Source organism: Schistocerca nitens, chromosome 2 (genome assembly GCF_023898315.1).
Source record: "Schistocerca nitens isolate TAMUIC-IGC-003100 chromosome 2, iqSchNite1.1, whole genome shotgun sequence".
In the NCBI taxonomy this organism is placed as follows: domain Eukaryota; kingdom Metazoa; phylum Arthropoda; class Insecta; order Orthoptera; family Acrididae; genus Schistocerca; species Schistocerca nitens.
Genome location: NC_064615.1, coordinates 633505393 through 633520101, shown reverse-complemented (window position 1 = coordinate 633520101; position 14709 = coordinate 633505393). Strand labels below are relative to the sequence as shown.

Sequence of the window (14709 nt, the reverse complement as noted above, 5' to 3'; positions counted from 1 at the left end):
TAAAAAGATAACATCCCAGTAACAAAACTTCATAAATAGGTGTCTTTGACACATCATGAAAATCTGGTGGCCAGAAAAAATATGTAATGAGGAGCTCTGATGAATAACAAACCAGATACCTATAGAAGACCAGATACGAGAGAGAAAGTGGGGTTGGTTGGGGCACACATTTAGAAAACCAGATGGAGCCATTGAGAAAAAGCATTGGAATGGAATCCCCAGGGAACAAGGAAGAGAGGAAGACCTAGGGGCACATGGAAGAGGACAGTGGAAGGGGAAGCAAAAATAATTGGCAAGGCCTGGGCAGAATTGAGACAAATGGCCAAAGACAGAGACGGATGGCGAGTTCTCCTGGATGCCCTATGCCCACACAGGGGCCAAAGGAATAAAGTCAAGTAAGCCAAGAAAATAATATTAACATTTTATTTAATTTAAGGAACAAAAGCTTTTCTCCCCATTCACTGGCAATGAAATGCTTAGTCTCTAACTTCAAGCTGTCACATGATGCAGAATGCTCTTCAGTGTTAGATTTTAAATATGTGACATTTCTCTATTTTTATCCTTTCCATGAAACAAAATAGTTGACAATGAAAAATTAACCAAAATATAAGACATGGTCTTAGCTGCATTTCTGTGTAACATGTGAAAATCTTCTATGCATAATTCACACCCTTGTCATAGCAAAATCATGTTGCTGTAATACTTGCCCTTTAATACATTTAAGTTTTACAAAACAATTCATTTGAGTCACATTTCTCAGGTATAGTATCTGGTGCAACTGAAACCGGAATGCTAAATAATTTCAATCGGTTTTCTATAAGCAGGTTCTAAAGCCTTGTATTGAAACTCAAAGCTGCACAAAGTCAGATATCTAAATTTAGTTGCATCAAACTCATCTCCTAATTGAAGCACATCATATGAAGAAAATGCAAAAACTCTAGACGTGGTGTATTTCTGCCTCAGATTTATTTCTTGGAGTACTTCATTCTCCACTGCGTGACAAATTACTGATTGCTATGCAACTTACCATACCACACTGTATGAAGGAACATGCAGAATGCTGCAATTATTATTCTTTTTGTTATTATTATTATTGGTGAATTCTCCCCAGAAATGGAAGATTTAAGCAAATAATTCGAACAATGTTTCTTGTTCTGACAACAGGCTTTCATTCTTTCTGAAAAGGCTTGTTTATGCTCATCCAGCCACATTGATATGTACTGTTTCTCTTTTGGTTGCTCTGATAAAACTTCTCATTTGTCTCTTTTGTGTCTCAAGTCGTCTCTTTTTAGGATGTTGGCTGGTCTTATGTTGCAGTATTTAGGTCCTTTCAAATTTCATCTAGCCAAGGTGTGGAGTTCTTAAGTTATATTACAGAATCTATTAATCTATTATTCTATTTGTCAATCGATTTTCTAGTAGTTGGCTGAGTTGACCAAAGAATTTCATTTGCCTTTCTCCAATACCAGTTTCAATGTTTGAAAACTTTTGTGTTGTTTTAATGGATTGTAGGCTATAACTGTCTTGGGTACGTCTTCCTTCTAGAATTTTCCAGATGATCTTTCTCTCTTCTTTTTTGATGTCTTCAAGTTGTTGTTTTCTGTTAAGGGTTAGTGTTTCACTCACTTAGAGGATTGCTGGTTTTATGACAGTATTGTAGTGTCAAATTTTTGCCCCTCTTGACATTGATTTTTTATTGTAGACGTTTTGTGTTAACCCTAATTCAATTTTAATTTTTTGGAGGAGATGTTGCTGTGAACTTTCAGTTCAATGAATTCTCCAAGGAATTTAAAGTCTGGGACTCCGTTAATTTTATGATGTTTTGTTTTCAAGCTTGCAGTTTCTGTTTTTGAATAAAAAAATTAAGTTTTCTCAAATGAAATTTGTAAACCTACTTTTTCTGCACATTCTTTGAGTATTTCCATCTGTTTGACTGCAGTCTGTTCATCCACTGTTAGTATCGCCAGGTCGTCTGTAAATGCAAGATATGGTCAGTAGAAGTTGTTTTTGTAAATGCCCATTCGGATTGGCTCCCAAAGCCCACATTTCTTGAGTTCTTTCTCTCATTCTTGCATAGCTTTATCTAGAACTACATTGAACAGAATAGGAGAGAGTCCATCACTTTGTCTCACACCTGTTGGAATGTTGACGGGTTCTGAGATCTCCCCAATAAATTTTACTTTAGATTTCATGCCAATTAGTGTTTGTTTTCTGATTTCTCATGTCTTGGGATCCAACCCCCCCCCCCCCTCTCTACTAAAATTTGGAACAGTGAGGGCCTGTGTATTGAATCGTATGCTTTTTTGAAATCTACAAATGGGCATACTACAGGGTTTTTCTCTGAGAGCTCACATTTTGAGTATGGTTTTGAGGTTGAAAAATTGCTCCAGACATGATCTGTTTGGTCTGAATCCTGCTTGATATTCTGCTACTTTGGGTTCTAATCACTGTTGTGTTCTATTCAAGGTAAAAGCTGATAGAATTTTGTAGGTGACTGGTAACAGAGAGATACCCATATAGTTGTTTACATCTGATATATTACCTTTTTCATTTAATGGATGAATCAGAGCAATCTTCCAGCCATTGAGGACTTTTTCATTTTGCCAAATGTTTTGGATAATTTGAGTAATTTCTCCGAGTGAATTTGGGCCTAAATTTTTCAAGAGTTCTGCTACAATTCTGTTCTCCCCTGATGTTTTATTGCTTTTAAGTTTCTTGATGTGCGGATAAATTTCTTCTTGTGTTGGTGGTGACAAGTTCTGTGGCGAGATTTCTGGCTGCATTTTCAGGAATCTCTCTTTGGGTTCTGGACAATTTAAAAACTGTGAAAAATATGTGACTAGTATTGGGCAAGTTTCTTTATTTGTCAGGGCCAATTTACTACATTGTTTTCGAAAGCAAACGTTTTGTGGTGAGTACTACTTGATCTGGTTTGTGAAGCTCTTATAGAAATCATGTGTATTGTAGTTTTTGAAGTTTTATTCGATTGACTGCAGTTGCTCACTAACATATTTTTGTTTAATTTGTCTCAAAATCTTAGAAGTCTGTTTGTGCATTTCAAAAAATTTGCTCTGTGTTTCTTCTGATTTATTTCAATTGTAAGTTTGAAATGCCTTTCTTCTTTCTTCCCTCCCAGGGCACACCGCCCTATCGTAGGCACCTTCAGTGCCAGGTGGGAGGTTTGGGTGCTCCAATGAAGCCGAGAGTTGTGCAAGTGGTAGCACAGTTACTGGCAGAGTCACCCAAGCCGGACTGGTGTCGGCGGAGGAGAAGATGAAGTGTGTCCCACAACATAGGGCAGGGGAGGCTCTATAGGCGTAGGGAAGCCAACCCTCCCTGGGGAGTGAACCTTAAAAAAACCCAGGTTCTCCAAGATGCGGGTGAGACTAACAACCTCGCCCCAGAAAAAAGAGCTTGTTGTGGAGCCAAAGTACAAAGAAAGCCAGATGGATGTAACGGATAAACAGCCTTGGCAACAGAAACGGCACACAAATTGGTATTTAGCAACATGGAACGTGAGAACACCGAACAAGCCTGGAGGACTACAGAACCTGAAAAAGGAAATGAAGAAATATAATGTGACGATAGTGGCAGTACAAGAAGTGAAATGGAAAGGAAGCAGAATATTAGCATCTGGGACACACACACTGTTTTACAGCTGTGGAAGCAGAAGATATGGAGGCACAGGTTTTCTGGCTGATAATGCTCAAAAGTCTGTCACATTGAACTTTAAGCCTGTTACTGAAAGAATCTGTGTATTATGAATGAAAACCCATTTCTTCAATATACCCTTCATATCTACACATGCACCAACAGAAGATGCAGAGTCGGTGGAAAAAGATGTATTCTATGAGCAACTGGAGCAGGGAATAGCTGGAGTGGCAAAGCACGATGTTAAGGTGGTTATGGGGGACTTCAGTTCTCAAGTAGGAAAAGAAATCTCATACAGGAAAACAGCTGGTAAGGAGAGTCTGCATGATGTTTCTAATGATAATTGTATCGAACTAATTGATTTTTCCATGAGCAATAACGTGATTATTAAAAGCACATGGATGCCAAGGAATGATATAAGGAAAGTTACATGGAGCTCCCCAGATGGGATCACAAAAAATCAGAATGATCACATACTCATAGATAGACGACATGCTTCAGATATATTAGAGGTGGATAGCTGTTGTGGTGCAGATGGAGATAATGATCATTATTTGGTAAGAATCAAATACAGACAGGGAATAGCCAATAAAGCTATCATGCCAAAGTTTGATGATACCAAGTTAAAAACTGATGAAATTACAGCACAACAGTATAAAACTATCTTGACAAATAGACTTAATGAAGAGAAAGAGTGGGCAGGAGAGGATATTGAACAAAGATGGCAAACAATTAAAGAAATATTACATAAGACAGCTGAAACAGTACTGGGCAGAAAGAAGCAACCAAGAACCCAGAGGTGGTTTGATGAAGGCTGTAGAAGGAAGACAGAAGAAAACCAGGAGAAGAGAAGGGTAGAAGATAAGGAATGTAGGAGAAAAAAGAGATAATTTGAAAAATGGTGGATTGATGAGTTAGAGGAGAGAAATACTGCTCAAGAAACAAGGAAATATGAGGGTTAAAGCTATAAGAAAAGGATTCCAACATAGAGCAGTTTTTCGTAAAGATAAAGAGGGAAATCTGATTGGAGGAAAAAAGCAGATTTTAGACAGAGGGCTGGAGTATTTTAGTGAACTACTGAATGCAGAATCGAAAAATGAAGGTGGGATAGATGCCAGTATGGCAGAAAAGGTGGAGCAGGAAGTAAACGGAGATGAAGAGCACCAGGAATCAGTAGCAGAACCCACACTAGAAGAAGTTAAAGTTATATCAAGACCCTTAAAAACAATAAAGCTCTGGGAGAAGACAATATTACAGCAGAAATGATAAAAAATGGTGGAGAAAAACTAGTAAGGGTTTAGCATGAGATTATAGTGGAAATATGGCGGAAAGAAAATATGCTGAAACAGTGGGGTACAGCAATTCTCTGCCCTATACATAAGAAACATGACAAAGCTGACTGCAGGAATTATAGAGGAACTGCACTACTCTGTATAGTGTATAAAGTATTAGGAAAAATCATGGCTGGGCAGTTAAGAACATACATAGAAGAGTATCTAGGAAATTACCAGTGTGGTATCAGAACTAATAAACACATCAAAAAAAGTTTTGCATCAACTCGGTTCCGAGAGCTCCGGAACCTGTATAGAAAATTGGAATAGAGATCAGCATAAACATCATTTCCACCCTTTTTATTGCTCATGAAAAACAACACATTGCATGTTGTACCACCATACAGCGAGACCATCAGAGGTGGTGGTCCAGATTGCTGTACACACCGGTACCTCTAATACTCAGCAGCATGCCCTCTTGCATTGATGCATGCTTGTATTTATCATGGCATACTATCCACAAGTTCATGAAGGCACTGTTGGTCCAGATTGTCCCACTACTCAACGGCGATTCGGCACAGACCCCTCAGAGTGGTTGGTAGGTCACGTCGTCCATAAGCAGCCCTTTCCAAGGTGTCCCAGGCATGTTCGATAGGGTTCGTGCCTGAAGAACATGCTGGCAACTCTAGTTGAGCGATGTTGTTATCTTGAAGGAAGTCATTCACAAGATGTGCACGATGGGCGCACAAATTGTCATCCACGAAGATGAATGCCTCGCCAATATGCTGCCCATATAGTTGCACAATCAATCAGAGGATGACATTCATGTATCGTACAGCCATTACGGCGCCTTCCATGACCACCAGCGGCACACTTCAGCCCCACATAATGCCACCCCAAAGCAGCAAGGAACATCCACCTTGCTGCACTCGCTGAACAGTGTGTCTAAGGTGTTTAGCCTGATTGGGTTTCCTCCAAACACGTCTCCGACAATTGTCTGGTAGAAGGCATATGTGACACTTGTCGGTGAAGAGAGCGTGATGCCAAACCTGAGCGGTCCATTCCGCATGTTGTTGGACTCATCTGTACTGCGCTGCATGGTTTTGTGGTTGCAAAGATGGACTTCACCATGGACGTCGGAAGTGAAGTAGCGCATCATGCAGACTATTGCCCACAGTTTGAGTCATAACACAACGTCCTGTGGCTGCACGGAAAGTATTATTCAACATGGTGGTGCTGCTGTCAGGGCTCCTCCGAGCCATAATCCATACATAGCGGTCATCCACTGCAGTAGTAGCCCTTGGGCAGCCTGAGCAAGGCATGTCATGGACACTTCTTATCTCTCTGTATCTCCTCCAGGTCTGAACAACATCGCTTTGCTTCACTCCAACATGCCTGGACACTTCCCTTGTTGAGAGCCCTTCCTGGCACAAAATAACAATGCAGACACGATAGAACTGCGGCATTGACCATCTAGGCATGGCTGAACTACAGACAACACAAGCCGTGTACCTCCTTCCTGGTGGAATGACGAACTGATTGGCTGTCGGATCACCTCTGTCTAATAGGTGCTGCTCACGCATGGTTGTCGATATCTTTGGGCGGGTTTAGTGACATCTCTGAACAGTCAAAGGGACTGTGTCTGTGACACAATATCAACAGTCAACGTCTATCTTCAGGAGTTCTGGGAACCAGGGTGACGCAAAACTTTTTTTGATGTGTGTAGATCCACTAAAGACCAGATTTTCACTATCAGACAGATCTTTGAAAAATATTACAAGTTCAACATTGATGTCCACCAGCTGTTCATTGACTTCAAACAAGCTTATTGATAGTATCAAAAGCAGTCAACTTTGGAAGGCAATGCAAGAGGCAGGAGTCCCTAAGAAACTGATAAGATTGGTTCAAATGACTTTGAGAAGAACAGTATGCAAAGGTAGAGGGCACTTTATCAAAGGCATTTGAAGTTAACCAAGGCCTTGGAGAGTGTAATGTGAAATACACAAAGCAACAGCCCTGGGGGAACACTGTGTAATAGAGTTACCCAGGAGCTTGCATATGCGGATGATATTGATTTGTTAACCAGGAGGAAACAGCACCTGGAAGAAAAGTTTGAGAAAGTAGAAAGATATGGTGCAGAGATGGGGCTGACCATTAATCAGTCATAGACCAAGTATACATTAACATCTAGGAAAAGATATAGTGAAGGAGAAAGAAGCATGACTTTGAACAGAAAAGAATGTGAATGCTGTGAGAGCTTTACATATCTTGGGTCACTGGTAACTGAGAATAATGATATGAGAGAAGCAATACATGCAAGGATTGCAGCTGGTAACAGAAGCTACTTTGCACTGGTTAAAGTGTTTAAAGCAAGGAGCCTTAGTAGGAATCTGAAGCTGATGGTGTATCGTAAAGTAGTTAGACCTGTGGTGATGTACGGTTCAGAGACCTGGACTATGACACAAAACGATGAGGAGTTGTTACTCAGATTGGAAAGAAAGATACTTATGAAAATGTATGGGCCAGTGAATGATAGGGATTTACAGAGAGTCAGAAATAATAAGGATATCAGAGAGTTGTACAACAAACCAGATATCATGACTGAAATAAAGAGTAATAGATTACGTTGGTTGGGACATGTAGAAAGAATGGTGGATAACAGCACAGTCAAGAAAGTTTTCAAAGGAAAACCAGGTGGATGTTGTATAAGAGGCAGACCAAGGATCACACAACGTGGAATAGGACTTGAGAAGGATGGGAGTGAGAAGACGGAGAGCCAAGGCAGCGAGCAGAGAAGAGTGGGCAGAGGTTCCCCACAAAGGCTGTTGTGCCAAGGAGTAGCAGGAGTAGGAGGAGTAGTACTAGGAGTAGGAGTACTACTACTAGTACTAGTACTAGTACTAGTACTAGTACTAGTAGTAGTAGTAGTAGTAGTAGTAGAAGTAGTAGTTTCTTCTTTCTTCTTGTGCGTTCTAGAATTCTTGATTCCACAAGGGTATTTTGGTTTTTTGTGAAGAAAGATCAGATCTCTTGCAGTTTTTATGATTTTAGTTTGAAATTTCTCCCAATCTTCTGCGTGTTGTTCTTCCCATTTTTCAGTGATTTTGGAGTCTCTGATTTTGTGTAGAACAAATTTTGGGATCAGTGGTGTTCTTCTTTTGAATTTCCTCTTGGGTGTGAATTTATTTTTTGTTCTGGTTAAATAATGATTCGAATTGATATTTGCACCTCTGCACACTTGCACATCATGAATTTCTTTTTGGTTTCTCCAATTATTATTATTATTATTATTATTATTATTATTAAGTTTGTTTTCCAGTAAACAAGAACAGTTCTTACTAATGAAGTGAGAATGACAAGCCAAAATTCTGGAAGCCATAATTACTACTACTTCACAAAAAAGCTCAAGACATTTATAACTTGATCATTATGCGGGAGCATTTTGGAAATAAGTCTTGCCACACATCAGATGTACGAGTACTAATAATTATAATTTTATTCATACAACAGAATGAGGTACAAACATGGTAAAATATGCCCACTGTCCCGCCAGACTGTGTCAACCTGATAGATGAACTGCAGATACTCACTGGCCTCCATGATGTGTGGGGTAAAGTTGGAATAACTTGATTTATTTAGTTACCTCAATTTGTTAATAACCAGCTCTAAAATTTAAAATGGCTTAGATTGTTGAAATATCAGACTAAATACAAGTACCATTTTAAAACAAAATAAAAAACAAAAGCAATACTGCAACAAGTTTATTTTTACATGGAAGCCTGCACTTAAATCTACTTCTCAACATAGTTTCCATCTGTATTAAGGCACTTACTGTATCTTTCTACCAGCTTCTGAAATCCGTTCTCATAAAAAATGCCAACCATTTTTTCACTAGTCTTGATTTTATGTCATCATCTTCCTCACAGTGTTAACTGACAAGGTGCTTCTTTGAGCACAAAGTAGGTGCTAGGTCAGGGCTATCTGGAGGATGATTAAATCGTCCCCAGTTGTACGATGTGAAGAGATCTTAAGTGCATTGAGCCACAAAGGAACAGACATTTTCATGCAGCACAATGATGTCTCTACTAAGTATGCCATACCTTTTGTGTTGGATTGCACATAATAGTTTCTTTCAGTTCTCACAGTAACTATCTGTACTGAGTGAGCTACCTCGAAGCAAAAATCGACAAGCAAAATACCGCCCCTGTCTCGGGACATAGTAAACATTACTTTTATGGCTGAAATTGTTTGCTAGTACTTCACTTTCTTAGCATATGTTGAATATCTCCATTCCAAGAACTGTTGATTTGATTTATGTATAACATGAGCAACCCATGTTTCAATATCAGTGATAATTTAGCTTAAAAACTTATTTCCTTCAACATAGTATCTCTGGAGGAAAGTCACTGCACTTGCTAAATAATTAGTTTTGTATAACTCAAATCAGCATTTTTCTAATCTAACATGAAAACTACTTCCGATACTGTAAGCATTCTGTCATCATTCCGTATAGAACACTTCTTCAAATGTGAGGGAAGGTACAAGATGATGATGAAATCATGCATTGCCTACCGTCTAAATCTTTCCCCCCCCCCCCCCCCCCCCCCATCTTCTGCATCGGATCGTCAATAATGACTTTAAATGCTATGCACCATTTTCTAAGCATTCCAGCATTCATAGTGCTTTTTCCATAGACTTTACTAAATATTCTGATGAATTTTGGCACCTTTTACATCTCTTGAATTCAACAAATCAATAGCAATGTGTATTTCACTATCAATGGCATTTTTCACACTATTGAGCTACTTTGGACATACACAAACAAATGTTCATGTGAGCAAAAGCCACTGTACAGCATTTGTGGTAGTCAACAGTTGAAATCATTTTGCGAGCATGCAGAGTATGGTGACCGAAAGCGTCAATGACCATATTTCAAAATGGTACTTACTTCAAAAAGAAATCTTATCTGTTTATAGCTCTTTAGAGCTCAATGAATAATTTATGTAGCATTGTATGATTTCAAATTGACTGATATAAGCTAACATCTACTTTCATTCCACATATGTAGCTAATACTAACATTTCCATTAATTCAATTCTGTATTATGCTCTACTAAGTGAATATTATGTTAAGAGACGTAAGTTTATGCCAGAATGGGTCAAAAACAGCTGGCCAATTATAATAATCATACAATTCAAATTGTGTTGCTAAGCTCAATTAGACGTTATTTTTAATATAAAATGGATTAAGTAGCTTTGTTCATTTCTGTAAATGTCTTTTGATGTAAGTACATTGAAACTTTTGACTGAAATCCGGCATATTTCAATATCTGATAGTTTATGTATTTTGAAGTAAAAATACAAATAAATTATCAATTACAGGCAACTTATTTGAAAAAAGTAAATAAAAGCTTCAATAAATTTACCTTATAAAAAGATTCCTTACAGCTTCTTCACTGGCTCCTATGTATTTTGAAAGCAGTTCAGGTCCCTACAACAATAAAACATTGACAGCATGGTAAATGAAAACCAACATTGACTACAATCAACAGTACTGCCTGATAAAAAAGTGAGGAGGAAGCCAAATGAAGCTTCATGAGTTCAGCTGGTATGTAGTGTTATTTGAGTGATTACAAAATTGAGTCAAATTTACCAAGAACTTGGTAGTATGAGTCCATTTATCAGTGTGACGGTGCAGTCACTCTGCTCTGGATTCATACACCAATTCAGTTGGAAAAGATATCACAAGACTGTTGTATACTTGCCTGAGGCAAGCTGGCCCAGAACTGCTGTAAGTGATTCTTGATATTCTGGATATTGGCACTGGATTGGAGCTGACATCTGAGTTGGCCCAACACATGTTCTATTGAGGACAGATCTTGGGATCTTGTTGGCCATGGGAAAATCTCAACATTACACAGATAGTTCTTAGCCACATGGGCCACGTGTGGATGAATGTTGCTCTGTTGAAAAATGGCACCACGATGCTGTTTCATGAGAGGTATCACTTGAGGGTGTAGAAAGCCTGTGAGACACTGCTGTACCATCAGAGTTCTCTCAATCACTTGGTAGTGACCTGAAGCTATACCAACTCGCTCCCCACAGCATGACATCAGAAGTAACATTGCTGTGTCCCACCTAAACATTGGAAGACTGGGACCTCTCCTCACCATACTGTCTCACAATGGTCATCCGAGGTACTGTGGATCATGATTAATCACTGAACACAATGTGATGCCATCAGCAGCCTATGCTCCCTGGTAATGCAGCACTTCAAACATAGCATTTTGTCCTGTGGTATAGATGGCAGGGTATGAAGGAGACAGTAATTCTGAAGTCTGCCTGTTTTTAGTATCAGGCCTGGTAACAACACTAAACTTGAATAAAACTATTGCGCTCTGGTGGCTATTCAACCTGTCACAGAGAATTCCAACTCTAATCATTTACACCCTAATGGTGTGTTCCTGTATGAAGATACACTGCTTCATGGTGCTTCAGGATGCTTCATGGTGCAGGATGACAAGGTATGTTGTAGGATAGTGTTAGTACTGACAGTAAAAAGTAAAACCATTGTAACTGAGATAGAATAGATGGCATTACTTGTTGTTGTAGTCTTCAGTCGAAAGACTGGTCTGATGCACCTCTCCATGCTACTCTATCTTATCGAAGCCTCTTCATCTCCAAGTAACTACTGAGGCCTACATACATTTGAATCTGCTCACTGTTCTCCAGTTACAATTTCAGCCCCCCCCCCCTACACACACACACACACACACACAATATATATATATATATATATATATATATATATATATATATATATATATATATATATATATATATATATATATAAAAAACCAAAGATGATGTGACTTACCAAATGAAAGTGCAGGCAGGTTGACAGACACACAAACAAACACAAACTTACACACAAAATTCTAGCTTACGCAACCAACGGTTGCTTCGTCAGAAAAGAGGGAAGGAGGGGGAAAGATGAAAGGATGTCGGTTTTAAGGGAGAGGGTAAGGAGTCATTCCAATCCCGGGAGCAGAAAGACTTACCTTGGGGAAAAAAAGGACAGGTATACACTCGCGCACACACACATATCCATCCGCACATACACAGACACGAGCAGACATTTCTGCTCGTGTCTGTGTATGTGCGGATGGATATGTGTGTGTGCGCGAGTGTATACCTGTCCTTTTTTCCCCCGAGGTAAGTCTTTCCACTCCCGGGATTGGAATGACTCCTTACCCTCTCCCTTAAAACCCACATCCTTTCATCTTTCCCTCTCCTTCCCTCTTTCCTGATGAAGCAACAGTTTGTTGCGAAAGCTTGAATTTCGTGTGTATGTTTGTGTTTGTTTGTGTGTCTATCGATCTGCCAGCACTTTCGTTCGGTAAGTCACATCATCTTTGTTTTTAGATATATTTTTCCCACGTGGAATGTTTCCCTATATTATATTCATATCATTAATTTGAACCCAACAATTACGTTTGTTATTGTCACTGTTGCATTCCGAAATCTTTCCTGTCATCTTATTTTCTCATTCTGTTTTTGCAAGTAGTTTCACTTTGTATTCACCTTCTCCTTTTTACCGAATCTACCATACAATTTTATCCCGCCTACATATACTCAATAATACGTAACCCACTTTCAAACCATAACCAAAAAAAATTTTTTTTCCGCTTTCAACTACCGCTGCTACAAAATCCACCGTTTCCAGTTCACAAACAGTTCCTTTCAGCTATTAAACAGCCATTTCGGCTAGTTCTAATAACTTTCGCCTTTTTTCGCTTTTTTTCCATTTCCGTTTTTCCCACATCACGATCTTTTTTAGCCGCTTCCCACAGGTTTTAACGTCATTATTTCTTAGTCAGACAATTGTTAGCCTCAGTTTCACAATCTGCCACCACAAAACCACTCCTTTTAATACATTTACACGCCGTTTTTTCGAAATTTTCCCGAATTGCTCCACCCTTCAATGTGTTTTGGCGGCAACACAACCACATAACCTTTGTGCACATCGTTGTCTACCAACCCAAGTTCACCACAGGATCAACATAGCCCAGCTATAACCAACACTTTTTCGCCTTTTTTCACACCAGATCTCCAGTTGCTTTCTAGTTCACCTTTATCTCTCGCCATATATTTTCATTTTCATTTTCATTTCAACCTCATGTTACACTTTCCACCTTCTAACACCATGTCACCCTCACAACATCCCCACAACGACCCCATTAAGTTTTATTTACATTCCCTCCGCAAACATGCCTTCGCCCTAGCCAGATTATGCTCCTATATTTTATTTTCTCAGGCTTGTCTGACATTTGGCATTACCCCCAAAGGCCTCACACTTAAAGTTCCCATCTCTGGCTGCAACCCCTCTTTCCATCAGTCCCTATACCAGTTCCAAAACGAACAATCCGTTGCCCTCGCCCACCTAATCCTTCACCTACACATCAACTCAGCCAATGAACACACCCGTCAACTCCTATCCTTAATAAAAGTCCTTAATCTTTCCTCTCCCACATCCACACCGGCTGTTCAGAGCATCCTCCTACAGGCCAACCGTAAATTAGAACAGCATGCCACCCTCCACCTCAAAAAACTATCCAATCTCCTGGTTTCCCACCTCCGGAAAGGCAACTCACTCACCCTTCACAACCTTTCCAGCAAACCTCAACCTCCTCTCATTGCACACAAACCCAGTCTCTCCCATCTACTCAATCTCCCACTTCCAGCTCCACTCCCTCCAAAACCTCAAAATTCCAATCAAGACAATCTGGAACCACAACACCCTAATTCAGTAGTTAACCTTTCCTCCAAACCTCTCTCCCAATCCGAAACCTCTGTCCTATCCAAAGGCCTCACCTTCAGCCCAACTTCGGAGATTCAACCAAACAGCCCTTGTCAAAGATTTACTGTCCTACACCCGTACTCTCTGCTGGAAATATCACTTTGCCACGAAGAAAAATGATCCTAATCCTACTCCTAATGGTCCTGAACCCTGCCTGGAACAGTTCCGTCCTCCGTCACAGTGGGACCCACCACCTCTTCCTCAAAATCACCCTCTCCAAACTTTCCAGGAATTTCTGACTTCCAGCCTTGCCTCTCAATCCTCCTCAAAAAATCTTAATCCTACTCCCAACATCACCACTGCTGAAGCCCAGGCTATCCGTAATCTGAAGGCTGACCGATCCATCGTCATTCTTCCGGTGGACAAGGGTTCCACGACCGTGGTACTTGATCGTCGGGAGTATGTGGCTGAGGGACTGCGTCAGCTTTCATACAACACTACATTGTTGGAAAGTGGACTTTTATTAAGGATAGGAGTTGACGGGTGTGTTCATTGGCTGAGTTGATGTGTAGGTGAAGGATTAGGTGGGTGAGGGCAACGGATTGTTCGTTTTGGAACTGGTATAGGGACTGATGGAAAGAGGGGTTGCAGCCAGAGATGGGAACTTTAAGTGTGAGGCCTTTGGGGGTAATGCCAAATGTCAGACAAGCCTGAGAAAATAGAATATGGGAGCGTAATCTGGCTAGGGCGAAGGCATGTTTGCGGAGGGAATGTAAATAAAACTTAATGGGGTCGTTGTGGGGGTGTTGTGAGGGTGACATGGTATTAGAAGGTGGAGAGTGTAAAATGAGGCTGAAATGAAAATAAAAATATATGGGGAGGGATAAAGGTGAACTGGAAACTAACTGGAGATCTGGTGTGATAAAAGGCGAGAAGGTGTTTGTTAGAGATGGGCTATGTTGGACTTGGGTTGGTAGACAACGATGTG

At 40.0% G+C, this 14709-nt stretch overlaps 1 protein-coding gene across 3 annotated transcripts in view; it reads right to left on the bottom strand.

The window, feature by feature from the left end:
* Positions 1-14709, bottom strand: part of LOC126236747 (peroxisome biogenesis factor 1) — a 404197-nt gene that overhangs the window by 194113 nt on the left and 195375 nt on the right. For all 3 annotated transcript variants that reach the window (XR_007544978.1, XM_049946282.1, XM_049946283.1), the window contains one exon: positions 10348-10412. Coding sequence is in view for 2 of the 3 variants with exons in the window: in XM_049946282.1 (XP_049802239.1) it covers positions 10348-10412 (65 nt within the window). In the remaining variant the exon portion in view is untranslated. The remainder of the gene's footprint in view (positions 1-10347; positions 10413-14709) is intronic.